Here is a 21,075-nt window from a genome sequence, read left to right as displayed (position 1 = left end):
CCTCCCAACCCCCTTCAGCACTCCAAACCCTTCTCCCCCCAACTATTATATAAATTCCTCTCCCCTCCACACTTCTTGTCAGCTCTGATGAAGAATTATCTAGACTCAAAACTTTAGCTTGCTCTCTCTCCACGGATGCTGCCTGACCCACTGTGATTTCCAGCATGTTTTGTTTTCAGTACAGATTCCAGCATCTGCAGTAATTGGCTCCTACAATATAGCACCCTTGTTTAAGGCGGCAGAAGACTGGAAATCATAGGCTGGTTAGCCTGACTTCCATCATTGATAAGATTTTAAGAGTCCGTTATGAAGGACGAGATTGTGGAGTACTTGGAAGTGCATGATAAAATAGGGCTGAGTCAGCACGACTTTGTTAAGAGGAGGTCATACCTGACAAATCTGTTTGAATTCTATGAGGAGGCAACAAGCAAGTTAGACAAAGGAAAGCTAGCGGACACAATCTATTTGGATTTCCAGAAGGCCTTCAACAAGCTGCTGCACAGGAGGGTACTAAATAAGATGAGAGCCTATTGTGTTTGGGCAAAGTACTGGCATGGATAGAGGATTGGCTGACTGGCAGAGAATGGAGTTAAAGGAGGCATTTTCAGGATGGCAGACGGTGACTAGTGGAGTTCCACAGGATTCAGTTTTGGGACCACATCTATTCATGTTCTGCATTAATAAATTTGGTTGAAGGAACTGAAGGTATTTTTGCTAAGTTTGCAGATGATATAAAGATAGATGGAGGGACAGGTAGTGTGGAGGAAGCGGGGAGGCTGTAGAAAGACTTGGACAGGCTAGGAGAGCAGGCAAAGAAGTGGCAGGTGGAATACGACGTGGGAATGTGTGAGGTTATGCACTTTGGTAGGAAGAATAGAGGTGTGGACTATTTTCTATATGTGGAAAAGCTTTGGAAATCTGAAGCACAAAAAGACTTAGGAGCCTTAGTTCAGGATTCTCTTAAGGTTGACACGCAGATTCAGTTGGCGGTTAGGAAGGCAAATGCAACATTAGCATTCATTTTGAGAGGACCAGAATACAAATGCAGGATACACTGTTGAGGCTGTATAAGGTTCTGGTAGACCGCATTTGGAATATTGTGAGCAGTTTTGGGTCTGCATCTAAGGAGGGATGTGCTGGCCTTGGAGGGGATCCAGAGAAGGTTTACACGAATGATCCCGGGGATGAAGGGCTTATCATATGAAGAGTGGTTGAGGATTCTGGGTCTGCACTCAAATGGAATTTAGAAGGATGGGTGGGATCTTGTTGAAATTTACAGAATACTGAGGGTCCTGGATAAAGTGGATATGGAGATGATGTTTCCATTAGTAGGAGAGACTAGGATCTGAGGGCACAGCCTCAGAAAGAAGAGATGACCTGTTTGTAGTGAGACCAGGAGGAATTTCTTCACCTTAGACTTGGTGAATCTGTGGCACTCATTGCCGTAGATGGAGGTGGAGGCCAAGTCCTTGAGTGTACTTAAGACAGAGATAGATTGGCTCTTGATTTGTAAGTGGATCAAAGGTAACAGGGGGAAGGTAACAGAATGGGGTTGCCAAACATATCAGCCATGATTGCATATCGAACAGATTCAATGGGCTGATTAGCCTTTTCTTAGCTGTTGTGGTCTAATTGGTCAAATGGCTTTCTTTTGTGCTACAAGTATGAAGACCCTAATTTTTACATTATAAAAGCATTCAGGATTACTAAATGGTACATCTCCCAGAACAACAATTGAACATGAACTACAAGAATTAAAGCATGACTGAAATGGCTAATACTCATTCCCCCTCCATTTACTTACTTCTGGGTTTCTGACATCCATTCTTCAATGGGCCTCCTTAGGAGATAAATATCCTCCTGTACACACTGCATTGATGAAGCTGAAGATACCTCACTCTTATCCTTGTTTCTAAAAAAAAGTACTTCAAAAAATAGTCTAAGTATATATTAAGAATAGCCTGGCTTCATACAAAGACCTCGTTGGACAATTTGGAGACAGACAGCTATAGTAACATCAGGGTCAAAAGCATGGAATTGACAAGAAATAATAATGAGTGAAATTCTAGGGTTCGAACTATCACCAGTCTACCCAAGCCATCCACCCTGCAGTGGAATGCCAACTTTAAATCATAAATCTTAGTCTGAAAACAAGGCTGTAGCACATGATTTATCCCTAGTTCTACTCAAGTGAGCAATCTCAGTACTGTGGAATGAGACAGGTTTTGCTCTAGAGAATCAGATCCAAGGTCACACACTAATTTTGGTGCAAAGTTCCCTTTACTTATCCTTCAACATAAATTGTTAATAATTCTGAGAAAAGAATGGGAATGCTTTCCATTTCATGGACCAACAGTTCTTATATCACATCCACACTTTCTCCACTTTCACTCAATTATTAATTGCTTTGCCTTTTGGATGAATAACTTTGCCCTGTGGATTGACATCCAAACAATATTCTTCCTCAGACTCGTATAAGTTTTCAATGCACGATTTTCATAAGAACACAAAAGGCAGGAGCTGAAGTAGGCTACTCAGCCTATTGAATTTGCTGTCATTCAACTCTTGCCGGGACTGGAGGGTTTGAGTTATAGGGAGAGGCTGAATAGGTTGGGGTTTTCTCCCTGGAGTGTCGAAGGCGGAGGGGTGACCTTAGAGAGGAGTAAAAACTCATGAAGGACAAGGATAGGGTGAACTGCCAAGGTATTTTCCCTAGGGTGGGGAGTCCAAAACTAGAGGGCATAGGTTTAAGGTGAGAGGGGAAACATTTAAAAAGGACTGGAGAGGTAACTTTTTCACGCTGATGGTGGTGCGTGTATGGAACAAGTTGCCAGATGAAATGGTGGCGGGGGTACAATTATAACATTTAAAAGGCATCTGGAGAGGTATATCAATAGGAAGGGTTTAAGAGAGATATTGGCCAAATACTGGCAAATAGGACTAGATTAATTTAGGATATCTGGTCAGCATAGAGGGATATGGGCCAAATGCTGGCAAATAGACCCAGGTCGGACTGCGATGTCTGGTTGGCATAAATGAGTTGGACTGAAGGGTCTGTTTCTGTGCTGTATGCCTCTGTAAGATCATGGCTGATCTGATAGTGTTCAACTCCTCTTCTGCCTTTTCCTCATAACCCTCAAGCGCCCAACTGATTGAAAAAATCTGTCCCTCTCAGCTTCAAAAACACTTAGACTCAGCCTTGACATCTCTCTGCAGTAAAGGATTCCTCAGATTCACCAACCTCAGGAGGAGTAATTCCTCCTTATCTGTCTTAAATAGTTGATCTTTTATTCTCAGATTATGTCCTCTGGTCCTAGACTTCAAGGGAAAATAATCTCTCCACATCTACCCTGTAAAGCCCTCTAAAAAAAATTCATGTTTCAGTAAGGTCACCTCTCATTCTTCTAAACCCCAATGACTACAGGACCAACCTACTCAAATTCGACTCAGAAAAAAAATCCCTCCATTCCTGGAAGCAATCTAGTGAACCTTCTCTGGACTGCTCACAAAGCCAGTATGGCTTTTCTTCAGTAAAAGGACAAAAATGGTATTCTAGATCTGGTCTGACTACTGCCTTGTATAATTTTAGTAAGACTTCCCCATTTTTATACTCCATCTGAATGGAGTATACATTCCATTTATCCCACTACCCATTGAACTTCTATGCTAACATTGTGCAATTCTATTGAATTTGAACCTTGTTCTCAAACATATCATCATCCATACACCATTGTTTCCGTTCCAATTATTAAACCTGAGTTGAGACAAGCATCTAGGGATTGGTTAAATGCCAATCCCTAATATACAAGTAATGACTGGCAGTGGATAGATACTACAGCAGTTATGATGGTCTAATGAACATTCGAACAACTGTACCCAATGTAGGCAGATTTTCATTTGCATTACTTTAAAAAAAATTTGTCTGTTTTTTTTCTAATTTCTTTCCACACATGGTTAGGGCAGTAAATATGTAGTGGCAAAATATTTATGCTTCTGTCTTTTCTATCAGTAAATGTTTACACTTGTCTGATATACGTATCAATTTCTGCACTTGGCTTTTTCATTACCCTGCTCAATGATATAATGCTCTAAATAAGTTTTGCGGAACATGTAGACAGGATAATAAGTTACATGCCCTGCTGCTGTTGTTTATTGCAAACCTAATGAAATTGTACATTCATGCAGTATTACGTGGAGTGCAAAACAGCTGCTGGGCATTAAGATATTAGCCCAACTTTGGAAAATTAAGCCAAGCAAAAAGCAGTAGAAACTTCAAAACTTAAATTTATATCTGAGACATTGAAGTATTGTGCTGGGATCAGTATGTGGTTTGCAGCCCAACAGCACCATCTACAGGATAACTAACATATTAGAAACAAAAACAGAAATTGCTGAAAAAGCTCAGTAGGTCTGGCAGCATCTGTGCAGAGAAATTGGAGTTAATGCTTCAGGTCCGGTGACCCTTCCTCAGAATAAACAATAAAATATTACAATATAGATTCAGCGCCACATAAATGTCTGGTAATTACCATCTCCATTAAGAGACAGACAATATAACCATTACCACTTAACACTCAATGATGTTACAATCACTGAATCCACCCCTTGACTCCTCCCCGATCATCAACATTGACCAGACCTCAAATGGACTCACCACTTAAATACAGTGGCTATAGAAACAGGTCAGAGGCTAAGAAATGCTGCGAGTAACTCACCTCCTGACTCCTCAAAGCTTGTCCACCATCTTAAAGGCACAAGTCAGGAGTGTGATGGAATACTCCGCCAACTTGTCTGGATAAGTGCAGCTCAAACAACACCCAGGGAGCCTGATACCATCCAGGGCAAAGTGTCCTGTTTGATTGGCACCACCTCCACAAGCAGTCACTTACTCCACCAGCAGTGCTCAGTAGCAGCAGTGTGTTCTAGCTACAAGATGCACCACAGAAATTCACCAGAGATCCTTGGACAGCACCTGCCAAAGCCACCTAGAAGGACGAGGTCAGCAGGTATTGGGATCACTACCATCTGCAAGTTCTCCTCCAAACCAGTCACCCGGAAATATGTCACCATTACTTCACTGTTGCTGGATCAAAATGCTGGAATTCCATCCCTAAGTGCATTGTGGATTTGTGGATCGACCTACAACACATGGACTGCGGCATTTGAAAAAGGGAGCTCACCACCACCTTCTTAGGGCAACTAGAGATGGGCAATGAATGAGGGCTAGTCAGTGATATTCACGTCCCACGAGTGAACAAATAAGAAGGTACATTAACTCCAAGCTATCCAAAAAGTAGTTTTCAAAATGGGCACAAATTATAGCCCTCTGCAAGGGAGGCTGTGGTATTACAATGGATAACAATTTATTCCTAATGGTACTATGCATTGCTGAAAAAGGACAGTTTGTTGAAGCTTTTCAGCCTGCACTCATTAGGTCAATTCAAAACCAATGGAGGGAAAGCCAACATTTTTACTGCATGAGAGGACAGTGCTGATTGGTTTGCTAGTGGATTCTGATTAGCAGAGGCATTGCCATGGAGAAACAATATTTAGTGATGATCCATTGTTATCTGCTGGTCTGTGGTTCAATTTCAAATGGGAAAGCCCCGAGAATTGAATCACTATTCGCCCCAAGAGGCAACTAGATAAAACACTTGGGGCGAATGGGATCAAAGGTTGTGGAGAGAAAGCAGGATTAGGCTATTCAGTTGGATGTTCAGCCATGATTGTGAAGAATGGTGGAGCAGGCTCAAAAGGGCTGAATGGTCTCCTCCTGTTCCTATATTCTATGTTTCTATGTAAATATCTATCACCTGATTTGCGTTCTGCGGAAGGATCACTCGACCTGAAACATTAACTCTGATTTCTCTTCACAGATGCTGCCAGACATGCTGAGCTTTACTAGCAATTTCTGTTTTTGTTTGTGCAGTACTTTCAGTTTTTAATATCTGTCACCTGTTTTGTTAAGTTGAAGCAGACAGTGTGTGCGCACATAAACGAAGTGCTGGAGAAAATTGGCAGGTTGGGCAGCATTTGTAGAGAGAAACAAAACAAAGGAAACGTTTTGAGTCTACTGACCATTTGTCAGGAGTGAAAAATTGCTGGGAAATGGTGTTTATGTTGTTGACTGAGGGTGGTGGGGGAAGCAGGGTGGTGGAGTTGTGTGGAGGAGGAGAGTGAATAAAGTACACAGGGCCCAGAGAGAGAGACCTATTTTGCTGAATGCCTACACTGTCCATAAAATTGACCCCGCGCTTCCCATTGCCTGTCACTTCAACACACCACTGTTCGCATGTGTGTCTCTGGGCTGCTGCAGTGATCCAGCAAGGCTCAATGCAAGCTGGAAGAAAACAACTCATCTTCTGCCTAGGTACCTTACTGCTTTCAGGATTCAATATTGTGTTCAACAATTTGAGATTGTGAACACCTTCTATGTTCATTACCCTCCTCCTACACTGCTAGGGTGCAGTTTTGTATGGGTTGCTCCCAGTACTGGCAACCCATTTCAGTAACTTACCGCTACACCCTACCCTTTCCGTCATCCCTCACCCCCTCCACACTCCCTCTCTGGGTTCCTTTTAGGTAGTAAATTCCAGATACCCACCACTCTGGATGAAAAGAAGTCCTCAAATCCCCTCTAAACTTCCTGCTCCTTACCCAAAATTTGTGCCCCTTAGTTACTGACCTCTCTACTATAGGTAAGGTTTCCTCCTACCTATGCCCCTCAAAATTTGTCCACCTTAATCAGATACCCCTTTGGCCTGCTTTGCTTTAAGGAAAACAGTCTCACCATATTTATTCATTTAAGGCATTTCTTAAATGCTTATGTTTAAGTGCTTAATGCCATAAAAATTCTCAAGTTTAATTTAGTTCAAATGGCAAGTTCAGTGGGAAGTCACTTTCTGCCTTCAAATAAAAGTTCTCTCTTCATCTTCAGAAAATGTTTGATATGACTGCAAAACATGTAAATAATTACAAAATCTTCCCCTTTGTGCCACGGTGGGCCCTTGTGCCCAGTCTACACCTCAAATCCTGCAAGACTGGATTCTACGCAGATCAAATCAGCCTGACCGAATACACACTCCATCACAACAGACGAAGAACTGTTTTGAAAATACATTGAGGACTGGAGGTATTGATTAACATTTCTACAGCATACACTGGCAATACTCTTTTGTAAAACTCAGATTAAAGTGACATGTTTGATCATTTACAAAACTGTCACTCCAACGTTCAAGGAACATATTTGGTGGCTGGAACTGCATGTGCTATAAATGTACAAGTGTCTGAATCTGGGGCATGTTATTAGCCAGGCAGCGTGTTTCAGTTGTGAACTTAACTGTTGAAAGTACAATAAAACGTAGAACACACTCTGCAGACCTACTAGTATGGTACAGACCATGATGTGAGCAATCATTAGCCTTTTAAGGTAGTGTAAAATTCATGGATTCAATGACCACCTGCCCCGCTTTCCACAACCCAGTGCAACACAAATAACATTTTTATAATAATCACATAATGCTTTATAAGCCTCGATTTTTGTTACTTTTATGTATAAGCAAGTTTTATTTTCAGTGCACCACCACCGCAATTGTATTTTTTTTAAACTACAGAAAGGGAAAACAGAGTCAGAATTAATTATTTTTGAACGGTTAAAGCAATCATTTCTGTCTACAAATCTTCTGTCCATGCTTAATAAAAAGAATTTGTTCTTTTCCTCCCCCTGAATGGGGGAGGGAGGAAAAGAATGGGTTCTTTTCCTCCCTCTGAATTGGAGAGGGAGGAAACCTACTGCCTTGATTAAGCTTTTGGTTACTTGTCTGAATGCTTCATTATGAGGTTAAATGTCAAGTTTTATTTGAGAATTCTCCTGTGAAGTTAGGATATTTTACAATATTGAAGGTACATATATGGTAAGGCACTGTTGTTGAACTCCCAAGTAACTCATGTTTATTCAATGTGGAGTTGAGCCATGTAGACTAGGATGGGGCACAAATGCCCAAAAACGTAGGATGAAGTAGGGCATGTTAACCTCATTAATCCAATGAGCCCTGCTAAAAATGCAAATGCAGATGGATTCAGGCTAACTGTAATATCCCCCAAAAGGCATATCTGATTGAGACCCAGTATGAAATGAGGTCAGTAAGGTACTGGATGATATTTATCAATTGTGTTTCAATTTCATTTGATGCCCTCAAGGAGGAAAAAGAAAAAAGGACAAAATTGGTTCATAGGAGTATCATGGAAATTGTTACTAAAAATGTGAACTTTCAGAAGAGGATGCCTAATTTTCATAGGAAGTAACGGCATTTAAACTGGATTTATTTTCCCTTTAAGATATGTAATAGTCACATTATGTGACAAGCTCACCTTGTGTTTAGAGAAAAAGTCGATTCCAATGTCCACTACCGGGGGATCGGACGATTGCATGTCAGCTATGTGTGTTCTGGGATTAATCTATTTGGTTATAAAGATTAGAAATGGAGAAAATCAGTCCAATTATACAAGCTTCTTCAGAAAGTCAAAATTTTTAGGGAACAAATAAATTGAATAAATCCAAGTGAAGTTTGATAAGATGCTCACTTTTGCAACAAACTCTAGAATTAGATACTAAATCCTAAACCAATAAAGACAGCAGGTGTGCCAACAGTTTAGATTTAATTAAGGTAGTAAACATGTAGAACAAATTACCTATGGTTAAGTAACTGAAGAAGTAGGTGAAGGGCATGTGTCCTTGTGACCAACTAGATTGTACTTTTTTGATGACTTGACGTTAAACAGACTCATTCCAAATATAACCAATATAAGCAGATACATGACCCAACATAAACTCAGCTTGAGGACCAATAATCTAACATTACATGTAATGTCTAATTCCTCCGCAAATTCTAGATAATCCACTTGTTTCATTCTTGCATTTGCAGCCTGCTTTTTGAAAATCAAGCAGGGTCCCTAAAGCCAAAGCTTTTAAAAATGTAATTATTGCATTTATGAGATAGAATTAAGAGATCAGATTAGATAAGTGGCTCAAATTGCAATTTAGGCTTGAACAACTCCCTGGAATTTCAAGAAAGCAGACCTTCTGTGCACAATAGCAACAATGTTGAAATGGAAATATTAATCATATTCTCTTGGCATCACCAAAACTTTGCGTGTTTGAAGACATATTACAGAATGGCCTTTCTTCAAATATCACACAGGTGAGGAGATCTGCCCTCATGGGATCAACTTAATCTTTTCTTCTACTGGACTCTTACAGTTTGTTTCATTTTATGAAGTTTTTATATTTCCCTTTCTTCCTGCTTACTAGTACCCTTACTCATGCTATACAAAAACAGTTAAATATATTTCTCCTACTGTCTTGTGCTAATGTCACTTTGACCATTTAATTGTTTTTCCCTTGACTTGTTCCCTTATATATGCTGGTCATCTATAATATTTATTTTGCTTTATTCTTTCATGGGACTTAGAGCTTATGAGTCCAAAAGGAAACTCAAAAGGAAAAAAGACATGAATCAGATTATGGCTTTAACTGGAACTAAGTGACTAGAGGTAAACACTTCTGAGAGTACAGAAGAAGAGCATAGAGCAGATGAGAGATATGAAGGGTTTTTCATCTAAAGGGAAGATAACCCTTTCTTCTTCAAATGAAGCAGGCATGCCCATAATAATAAGGGATCCATGGGCAACTCAAATTCTCTTGTTGGAAAAGGATCTAGTTTCCCCTCCAAAGGCTTCAATGAAAGCCAAAGTTTTGTTAAATAGGTTAGAAGAAGAGTATACCCCAGTTCCATTGTACAAAGATTGTAGTGTGACTTGTTGTCTGGTCTAGTGGTAGGAAAACCAGTACCTTTGATATACATACCAGCTGAGTTTTAGATTGTGCAGAACCACCACTTAAAATAAAAGTAGGTCATCAGTATGTCCTTACATTTATAGATATGTGAACCTGCTTCCCAGATGCCAATATTTTAAGGATAGATACAGCTAAGGTAGTGGTGGAAAAGTTTACTCAGTTTTACTTTGTTATTGACTACGAATGGGATACAGTCTCATCAAGATTCTAAGCTTTTCCAGGAAGTCAAGAACAGTTTGGTTATAAAACAAAAACCGATATTTCTAGAAAAACTCAGCAGGTCTGGCAGCATCAGTGATGAGAAAGCAAAGAGTTAACACTTCAGATTTTTTTTATTGGGTATAAAACAATTAAGTCAATGTGCACCATCTGCAAACCATGGAACTTTGGGGAAATACCATCAGAATCTCAAAACCACAATTAAGACATATGGTCACGAATACCCACAGGATTGGGACCAACAATTTGATTTCTTAGTACGTGTTAAATGAAACTACCAGGTTTAGTCCATTTGAATTGATTTATAGCCATGAGATTAGTGTCCCATTAAAATTAATTAGGGAGAAGTTCTTGAACCAAAACAAACAAATCCTAAATGTTGTAATATGTGTCCACGTTTCAATAAAAGAAACACAGGAGCATGTAGGGTATCACAAGAGAACTTGGAAGTTTCACAAGCAAAAAGAATGGACAGACAAACATTCAGCAACTAGAATGTTTCAAGGAAAAGATGAAGTATTGGTATTGTTGATTTTGCAAGGTGAACTTCTGAGATTGAAATTCAATGGTCCATACAAAGTACTTACAAATGTTAGGCAAATGACTTACCTGGTAAATACTGATCATAGGAAGAGTCATCAGTTAGTCACATAAACGTGTTGAAAAGCCATTATCACAGTGATGAAGAAAGGGCGAAGTAGTATTTCACGCAAGAGTAGTTAGTGAAAGATGACAGAAACAATAAAATTAAACTAACTGTCCAAGCTGGCATATTGGAAGATTGTTGTAGTTTTTGGAGGACAGTCAACTCAGCTTCATTACATCTCTGCAGGAATGCTTCAGGGTAGTATCCTAGCCTCTATCATGTTTAGCTGCTTCATTAATGATCTTGCATACATTATAAGGTAGGAAGTGGGATGTTCATTGATGATTGTACAATGTTCAGCACCATTCACAACTCCTCAGATACTAAAGCAATCTATGTCCAAATGCAACAAGACCAGGCTTGGACTCAATAGTGGCAAGTAACATTTGTGCCACACAAATGCCAGGCAATGTCCATCTCCAGTAAGAGACAATCTAACATTGTTCGTTGACTTTTAGTGGCATTATCATCACCGAATGCTCCACTATCAACTTTTTGGGGAATACCATTGACCAGAAGCTAAACTGGACTAGCCATACCAGAGTAATGGCTACATGAGCAGGTCAGGGGCTAGGAATACTGCAGCAAGTAACTCACACCTCCTGACTCCCCAAATCCTGTTCACCATCTACAGGCTTGAGTGAGGAGATGGAATATTCCGCACTTGCCTGGATGAATGCAGCTCCAACAACACTCGAAAAACTTGACACCATTCAGGACAAAGTACCCCACTTGGTCGGCACCACATTCACAAACATAGACTCCCCTCCATCACTGATGCTCAGTAGCAGCAGTGTGTACCATCGACAAGACGCACTGCAGAAATTCACCAAAGATCCTGTGACAGCACCTTCTGAATGCATAGCCACTACCGTTGAGAAGGACAAAGGCAGCAGGTACATGAGAACACAGCACCTACAAGCCACTCACTATCCTGACTTGGAAATATATCACTGTTCCTTCACTGACTCTGGGTCAAAATCATGGAATCCCCTCCCTTAGGGCATTGTGGATCAACCTATAGGACAGTCTACAGCAGTTCAAGTAGATAGTTCACCACCGCCTTCTCAAGGGCAACTGGAAATGGGAAATAAATGCTGTTCCAATCAGTGAGGCCAGCATCCCACAGTCAATATATTTAAAATAAAAAGAGATGAACAGTTCTTAAAGCAAAACTCCTACAGTCTGACTAGCTAACACAGAAATGTTAGGTCAGTGAGACATTGCGTTCTTCTATTTAGAGGAAGAATAATGGGAGAATATAAGACTACTGAGGAAGTACAAAGTAATTTGTACAATAACAGCCAGGCACGATGTGGACATTAAAAAAAAAGACCAATAAAGCAAAATTGTTTGAATCCAAAAAACAAGCTCAGAGACTCAATATATGCTGGAAAACTGCTGGATTGAACCCAGTCAAAATAGCTAGAGTTCACCCATAATTCTTGAACTGATGGATCAACTAGATTCTGCAGATTAAGAAAGGTAAATGTGTTCTTGAAGACAGATTCAAATCCAATCCAATTACAAGACTGAATTGATAGAAAGAAATGACATGCAGCCAAACCTAAGATTTATCTTTTTGAAGGGGATACCAGCCAGTGCCATTAACATCAAGGGCCAAATAAATATCCATGTTGGCGGCATGGTGACTCAGCGGTTAGCACTGCTGCTTCACAGCGCCAGGGACCCGGGTTTGATTCCAGCCTTGGGGGACTGTGTGGAGTTTGCATATTCTCCCGGGTCTGTGTGGGTTTCCTCCAGCTGCTCCGGTTTCCTCCCACAGATCAAAGATGCGCAGGTTAGGTGGATTGGCCTTGCTAAATTGCCCATAGTGTCCAGGGATGTGTAGGTTGGGTGAAATAGCCATGGGAAATGCAGGGTTATAGGGTACAGGTGGGATGATCTTCAGAGGGGTGGCGTGGACTTGATGGGCCTATTGGCCTGCTTCCACAACGTAAGGATTCTATGATTCTATGAAATGGGTTACACCAATGTCAAGTGATGCCATTTGGGTTTAAAAACATCCCAGCTACATTCCAGAAGCTTAAGAATTAAGCCGTAGTTGAAGTTCATAACTGTACAGTTTACTGAGATGATATATTACAATATACAACATGGCGAGAGCATGCAATACAAGCAGAAAATCTGTTTATGTAATTACAGTTGGCAGGCTACATAATCAATTTAGCCCAAAGTGAATTTCTGAAAGCAAGAGGAACTTACATAAGACATACTGTAGTGCCTGGACACATATCACAAGGAAAGTATTAGTGAAAGATTGAATAGAATTCCCTGTTCCTAAAACAAGATTACAATTCATGAGATTTTTAGGAATTTGTGGGTTTTACCAGAATTGTGTATATAATTACACCATGATAGCTGTACCTTTAATAAACTTGTTAAAGAAAAGTGACATGATCAACAGAATGTCAAGCAGCCTTTGAGAAACTGCAGACAATCATAATCAATGAACCACTGTTGGTAGCCCTGGATTTTTGAAAACCTTTCAAAAATAGCAATTGGTGCCAGTGGCTTAGGAGTAGTTGCAGGATAAGAAAACATAGGTAAAGAAGCTAGTGGGGTGTTTCTCCCAAAAAATAAACTTGTATCAGAAGTAGTACTATACTATAGAAAAAGAAATTGGGATTATTACTAGCTTTTTAACACTTTGAGATCAATGTCAGACATGATGAAAAGGAAACACTAATTTTCTGACCATAATCCAATGGTCTTTGAAGAAAAATTTGTTTAGTCATTTAATGCAAGGATTATTCACATTGCTGGAAAAGTTAACATAATTGAAGAGACATTGGCCGTAATGTAAAACGTAGGAAGAAGTTAAAGGCTTAAGAAATGTAAGACTTGTGTGCGTCGTTGTTTATTTATCACATATTTTGTGATGAAATGCATTTTTGAAATGGTGTTTCATCTTCTAAGCATGGATGCATGTAAAGTTTGCAGCTTTTTATTTTCCTGTATCCTTGATTATGGATTGAAAGGGAAAATGCTGCTTTAAAAACAAAGGATTGTGAAGGGATTACTGCATTTTTAAAAAGCATTTATTGCTAGTGCTGTTTACATGGTTGCTTGTTTAAGCAGTGGGCAAAGGTTACTTCAGATGAACTGTAACCAAAGGGTTGTGTACAAAGTGAGATTTGACCAGCAACAGGTAACTGATTGGTCTGTGGATTGGGTGACCGATTGTTGATGACAATGTGACTGGTTTCCATGCAGTGAAGCAGCTCAGGAGTTTGAAAGAAAGAGCCAGAAGCTTTTGGACCTTAGAAACAGGAGTAGTATCCTTTTCCCTGCAGGACAAAATTCATAAAGGCTGAAGAAGATCAATTTGTTTTCCCTCATCAGTTCATGTAAGCTCTTGCATTTAATCAATAAGTCAGAGACTTTAGATGTTGTGAAACAGACATTTTGTGCCTCTAACAGTTGAGTGCAAGTACAGGAAGATGACAGCTCGAGGAGCAGCACTTGCTGGAAAGACAAACGGATCTCCGCAAACCTTATGGTCAAGGACCCTTGAACTGCTTTCCCAGTTTATTCCCCTCCACCTATAAAACCATTTTTTATTTTTGTGGCTGTCTGTCTGTAAGTAGGCACACTTTAACAAGGGGGCAAGAGTTTTAACTAGGGGAGTTATAACTGACAGTTCATATTGATTTACTTGCAACTAAAATCTGTTTATTTGTAAGAAATCGTAATTCTTGTGAAGTAGAGAAACCTAGTCTGTATTTTGTTAACCCAATCTGTATTTTGTTAAGCTGGGTCTAAAAAGACAGGTAAATTCTATGACAACTCTGAATATTAGGGCTTGTTTTCCTGTGCATTAACCTCATGGAGGCATTAAAAAAAGGCATTAAATGCAACCAGATAGCATGAGCTGCAGATGCTGGAGTCAGAAACAACAGTGTGGAGCTGGAGGAACACAGCAGGCCAGGCAGCATCAGAGGAGCAGGACAGTTGACGTTTCTTCAGAAATGGGGGGGAGGGGGGGGAAGGGAGCTGGGAAATAAATAGAGAGGCAAGGGGTGGGGGTGGGGCTGGGGTAAGTACGTGGAATGATGATAGAAGAGTGTAAGTAGGGAGTGTTGGGGATTTGTCAGTAGGATGGGTGGGGCAGATAGGTGGGAGAGATGATGTGTCAGGTCAAGGAGGTGGGAATGACAGGGAGGGTTGGACATGGAATGAGGCCGGTTGTGGGGAGATTTTAATTGGTCAATTCCATGTTTAGGCCATCAGGCTGTAGGCTCCCGAGGCAGAATATGAGGTGTTGCTCCTCCAGTTTGCAGATGGTGTCATTGTGAAATGGGAGGAGGCCCAGGATGGACCTGTCAACAAGGAGTGGGAGGGGGAGTTAAAATGGTTGGCATCCGGAAGGTGTTGTTGTTGTCGTTTACAGAGCACAGATGCTCTACAGAACAGTCTGAGAGTCTATGCTTGGTCTCACCGATGTAGAGGAGGCCACATCGGGAGCAATGGATACAGTAGACCAAGTTGATGGATGTACAGGTGAAACCCTGCCTGATATGAAAGGTTTGCTTTGGGCCTTGAATTGAGGTGAGGGGGGAGGTGTAGGGGCAGGCATAGCACTTCCTGAGGTTGCAGGGAAAGGTGCCGGGTGTGGTGGGTTTAGTGGGGAGTGTGGAGCCGATGAGAGTGTCACGGAGTGAGCGGTCCCTACAAAAGGCAAGTTGTGGGGTTGGATTGGATGTGGCGGAAGAGGCGGGGAATGATACACTGGATGTGGAGGTTGGTGGGGTGATGCGAGGACAAGGGATCTCTGTCTTTATTTTTGTTGGGGGGAGAAGATTTGAGGGCAGAAGTGCAGGAAATGCAAGAGATGCGGTTGAGGGCATTTTTGATCGCCAGAAGGGGGGATGTTGCGGCCCTTGAAATAGGAGGATATTTGGGATGTTTGGGAGTGGAACGCTCCATCTTGGGAGCAGATGTGGAGGAGGCAGAGGAATTGGGAGTAGGGGATCACATTCTTGCAGGAAGGTAGGTGAGAGGAGGTGTAGAACTATGTGGCTGTGGGAGTCGGTGGGGTTGAACTAGATGTGAGTTTTGAGGTGGTTACCAGAGATGGAGACGGAGAGGTCTAGGAAGGACAGGGAGGTATCGGAGATGGTCCAGGTGAATTTGAGGTTCGGGTGAAAGGTGTTAGTAAAGTTGATGAACTGTTCAAGCTCCTCGTGGGAGCATGAGGCATGCTGATATAGTCATCGATGTAGCAGAGGAAGAGGTAGGGGAATAGTGCCAGTGTAACAGTGGAAAAGGGACTGTTGCCCATATCCTACGAAGAAGCAAGCATAGGTTGGGGCCATGAAGATGCAAAGTTTTTAAGGGTAAGGATAAGTTTGGTTAAGCGGCTGAGGGTGTCGGTGGAGGGGGACTGGTTGGGCCTGTGGGGCAGGAAGAAGCGGAGGGCTTTTAGGCCACCTGTATGGGGGGTTGCAATCCCTGTAATCCAAAGAGAAGATGAGATGTTAGGGGTCAGAGAATTGGAAGTCTTGGAGCAGGTGGAGGGTGGTGTCCCGGACATAGGCAGAGAGTTCCTGGACTTGGGGGAGAAAACAGAATCAAGGTAAAAAGAGAGGAGTTCAGTGGGGCAGGAGCAGGCAGAGACAATGGGTCAGCTGGGACAGTCAGGTTTGTGGATTTTGGGAAGGAGACAGAAATAGGCGGTGCGGGGTTGGGGAACGATGATGTTGGACGCTGTGGGTGGAAGGTCACCTGAGGTGATGAGGTTATGAATGGTCTGAGACACTATAGTTTGGTGGTCAGGGGTGGGGTCATAATAGAGGGGGTGGTAGGTGGTGGTGACAGAGACTTGGCACCTGGCCTCGGCAATGTAAAGGTGAGTGTGCCATACCACTACTGCGCCCCCTTTATCCGTGGTTTGATGGGGAGGTTAGGGTTAGAGCAGAGGGAACAGAAGGCTGCGCATTCTGTGGGGTAAGAGGTTGGAGTCAATGAGAGAGGTGGAGGGATTGAAGCGATCGATGTCGTGATGGCAGCTGGAAATGAAGAGATCGAGGGATGGTAGGAGGCCATGGGGTGGTGTTTTTTTTTCCTGGGTGGTGTCCAGAAGGATGAGGTTTGTTGTAGGCAGGAGAAGGGCTGTGTAGAGGGTGGGTTAGACTCCCGATTAAAGAAATAGGCACGGATGTGGAGGGAAAAAAAAAGAGTTCAACATCCAGAAAGGGATTGTGGGTGCAGGGGAATGAAGGGGAGTCCTTTGCTGAGGACTGACTGGTCATCTTCAGTGAGCTGGGTGTGGCGGTGGAGACTGTCTCAGGAGCAGTGATGTTGGTGGTGGCGGTGTTGGCAGAAGTTACGAGTTTAGTGGCGTCAGTGGGAGAGGCCAAGGTAACTGCATGGTCAATGGTGCCGGGCACATTGAATACGGTTGAGGGCAGTGGTAAGCACAAGCAAGTTTAGTATACTTACGGTTTCTAATGTTAGATAGGGTGGAGAAAAAGCATTGGTTGAGGGTGTGGATCCTGTGTAGAATGAAAGACAAAGAGAGGTCCTTTGCAGGTTTGGGAGAGGGAGGCTCATTCCGGACTCCCTCGTCCGCTCCACATTCCCCACTAACCCCACCACAGCCGGCACCTTTCTCTGCAACCACAGGAAGTGCTACACCTGCCCCTACACCTCCCTTCAAGGCCCAAAACAAACCTTTCATATCAGACAGAGGTTCACCTGTACATCCATCAACTTGGTCTACTGTATCCGCTGCTCCTCTACATCAGTGAGACCAAGCATGGACTCAGAGACCGTTTTGTAGAGCATCTGCACTCTCTGTGACAAGTGACAACACCTTCTAGTCACCAACCATTTTAACTCCTCCTCCCACTCCCTGAATGACATGTCCATCCTGGGCCTCCTCCAGTAGTCACAATGACACCACCCGCAAACAGGAGGAGCAACACCTCATATTCCTCCTTGGGAGCCTGCAGCCCGATGGCCTAAACATGGAATTTACCAGTTTTAAAATCTCCCCACCCCCAGCCTCAACCCATGTCCAAACCCTCCCTCTCATCCCCGCCTCCTTGACCTGACACAACCTGTCCATCTTCTCTCCCACCTATCTGCCCCACACATCCCACTCTCCAATCCCCACCACTCCCGACCTGCACTCACCAATCACCATCCCACCTACGTTCCCCAGCTCCATCCCTCCTCTCTCTATTTCCCAGCTCCCTTCCCCCTCCCCACTTCTGAAGAAGGGTCCCGACCCGAAACATCAACTTTCCTGCTCCTCTGATGCTGCCGGGGCCTGCTGTGTTCCTCCAGCTCCACACTGTGTTGATTATATAAATGCAAGTATTTTCCTTAATAGTTTTTGCTGATGTGTAATGCCTTAAAATTTAATCTGCTGATTCTTTCAATAGGGCTATATGTAAGCAGTAAGGTTAATTTGGACAGAATAATTTCAGTTCCCTTGACTGACAAACTAGTGGATTTGAACAGCCTCTCAGATCCTAAAAGATATTAAATATTTCAATTATAATTACAATTCTACAATTTTTTTTTCAGGCACCAACAGCAGAGTGCTCTGTAGAATAATATAGAAATTACTGACTGCAGCCCACGTCTCTCTTTGTATTTTCATTAAAGCTTCACACAAGACCTATCTTGAAATCGCAGCAAGATTGAGACAAGGAAGTCTGTCTGTGAACTTTACAATAGATGTTCACTTGTTCAAAAATTAAGGATGAACTTGGTCTGTATACAAGGCAACTAATGACAGTTCAATTGATTAAATGTGCTCATTTAGTTTTGCACAGTTAAATGAAGAGACGCAGAAGAAGAACTATATTTTCTGCCAAGTGGTTCATTGTATTCTTCAGGGTTAACATCACTATTTAAGCATCTTAAGTCATTATAATTTATTTTCAAATGCCGTATAAAACAAAAGACCTGTCTAGATCTAAAAGTCACAATTTAAAAATAAGGGGTCACTTATTCAAGACAGAGATGAGGAAATATTTTGTTCTCTCAGGGATTGAGTGTACTTGGAATTTTGTTCCTCAAAGCGCAGTGGATGCAGAATTTTTAAATATTTTTAAGGTGGAGGTGTACAGATTCTTGATTTTTAAGGGGTTAAAAGATTGAGAAATGCAGGAATGTAGAGTCGTGGTTAAAATTAGATCAACCGTGATTTTATTGAGTGATGGAGCAGGCTCGAATGGCCGGGTGGCCTACTTTTGTCTAGTGTTTGTATGTATCCTGGGCTAACAATCTTCATCTGCTTTTACTGATGAATTACCCTCTATCGTAAGGTCAGAAGTGGGTACGTTCACTGACGATTGCAGTGTTCAGTATAATTTACAACTCCTCAGATACAGCAGCAGTCTACGTCCATATGTGACAAGACCAGGACAAAATATAGACTTGTGCTGATAAGTGCCAAGTAACGCTCATATCACACGAGATGGCAATGACCATCTCCAAGAAGACAGATTCTAACCACTGCTCGTTGACCTTCAGAGACATTCACGTCACCGAATATTCCACTACGAACATCCTGGAGGTTACCATTAACCAGAAATGGAGCTGGACTAGCCACATAAATACTGTGGCTAGAAGAGGCTAGGAATCCTACAACGAGTCACTCAACTCCTGTTTTCCCAATGCTGGTCAATGATTTACAACAAGTCAGGAGTGTGATGGAATACTTACCACTTTATTGGAGGAGTACAGCTCCGAAAACACTCAAGAAGCCTGATACCATCTATGACAAAGCTGTCTTCTTGCTTGGCACCAATTCATCACCTCCAACATCATTCCCTTCACCACAGATGCACAACGGCAGCAATGTGCACCATTTATAAGATGCACTGCAGTAATTCACCAAGACTCCTTCAACAGCACATTCTAAACATGCAGGCTCTACTATCAAGAAGGACAAGGGCAGCAGATGCATGGGTACACCACCAGCGGCAAGTTCCCCTCCGAGCCACACACCAACCTGACTTGGATTGATACTGCCATCCCTTCAGTATTGCTGGGTGAAAATCCTGAAACTGCCTTCCCTGTGCACACAGATTGCAAAGGTTCAAGGCGGCAGCTTTCCCCAAGGGAAATTGGGGATGGGCAATAAATGTAAACCCAGCCAGTGATGCCCACATCCCATGAATGATTAAAGGAAAGTACGTATGAGAAGCAGTATTCATTCAACTCTGGATTTCAAATAACAAAGAACAAGCTAACACAGGAACAGGCCCTTTAGCCCTCCAAGCCCGCGCTGAAACATTTTGCCCTTCCATATTAAAACTGTCTTCACTGACAGGATCCATATCCCTCTATTCCCATCCTATTCATGTTTTTGTCCAGGTGGTTCTTGAATGTTGTTATTGTGTCTGCTTCTACCACCTCCTCTGGCAGCATGTTCCAGGTACTCACCACCCTGTGTGTGAAGAACATGCCTCACACATCTTTTAAACGTCCTCACACATTGAACCAGTAACCCCTAGTAATTGACCCCTCTACCCTGGGTAAAAGCCTCATAATTTCCACTCTATCCATGCCATTCACAATCTTTTAAACTTCTATCAAGTTGCCCCTCAACCTCTTGCGTTCCAGTGAAAACAAAACCAGTCTATCCAACCTTTCTTCATAGCTAAAATCCTCCATACCAGGCAATATCCTGGTAAACCTTTTCTGTACCTTCTCCAAAGCATCCACATCCTTCTGGTCATGTGGAGACCAGAACTGTACGCAATATTCCAAGTGTGGCCTAACTAAAGTCCTATAAAGCTGCAGCATAACTTGTCCATCCTATACTCAATGTCCCTTTTTTACTACCTTATTTGCCTGAGCTGCCACCTTCAGTGGTCTGTGGACCTGCACACCCAGATCTCTCTGCATATCAATACTCCTACGGGTTCTGCCATTCACTGTATAATTTTCACCTGTACTTGACCTTCCAAAAGGCATCACATTTGTCCTGATTAAACTATCTGCCATTTTTCTGCCCATGCCTCCAACCGATCTATATCCTGCTGTATCCTCTGACAATCCTCCTCACTATCCGCAACACTAATCTTTGTATTGTTCACAAACTTACTAATTAGACCAGCTACATTTTCCTTCAAATCATTTGTGTATCACGAACAGCAGAGGTCCCAGCACACATCTCTGTGGAACACCATTAGTCACAGCCCTCCATTCCGAAAAGCATCCTTCCACCACTACCCTCTGTCTCCTGTAACTAAGCCAGTTCTGTATCCATCTTGTAGAGCTGGATGAACACAGCAGGCCAAGCAGCATCAGAGGAGCAGGAAGGCTGACGTTTCGGGCCTAGACCCTTCTTCAGAAAATGAAGAAGGGT

The 21,075-nt window shown here is 42.3% G+C and overlaps 1 protein-coding gene across 6 annotated transcripts in view; it reads right to left on the bottom strand.

Annotated features, from left to right (window-relative positions):
• Positions 1-21,075, bottom strand: part of poc1b (POC1 centriolar protein B) — a 122,426-nt gene that overhangs the window by 33,650 nt on the left and 67,701 nt on the right. For 4 of the 6 annotated variants that reach the window (XM_048607683.1, XM_048607687.1, XM_048607684.1 and 1 more), the window contains one exon: positions 8,371-8,457. The exons of the other annotated variants lie outside the window; for them this stretch is intronic. In XM_048607683.1, the coding sequence (XP_048463640.1) occupies positions 8,371-8,457 (87 nt within the window). The remainder of the gene's footprint in view (positions 1-8,370; positions 8,458-21,075) is intronic. 6 annotated transcript variants of the gene reach the window in all.

This window comes from Rhincodon typus, chromosome 18 (genome assembly GCF_021869965.1).
Source record: "Rhincodon typus isolate 14 chromosome 18, sRhiTyp1.1, whole genome shotgun sequence".
NCBI lineage: Eukaryota > Metazoa > Chordata > Chondrichthyes > Orectolobiformes > Rhincodontidae > Rhincodon > Rhincodon typus.
Note: the sequence above shows the minus strand (reverse complement) of the source record. Positions and strands in the feature narration are given on the sequence as shown.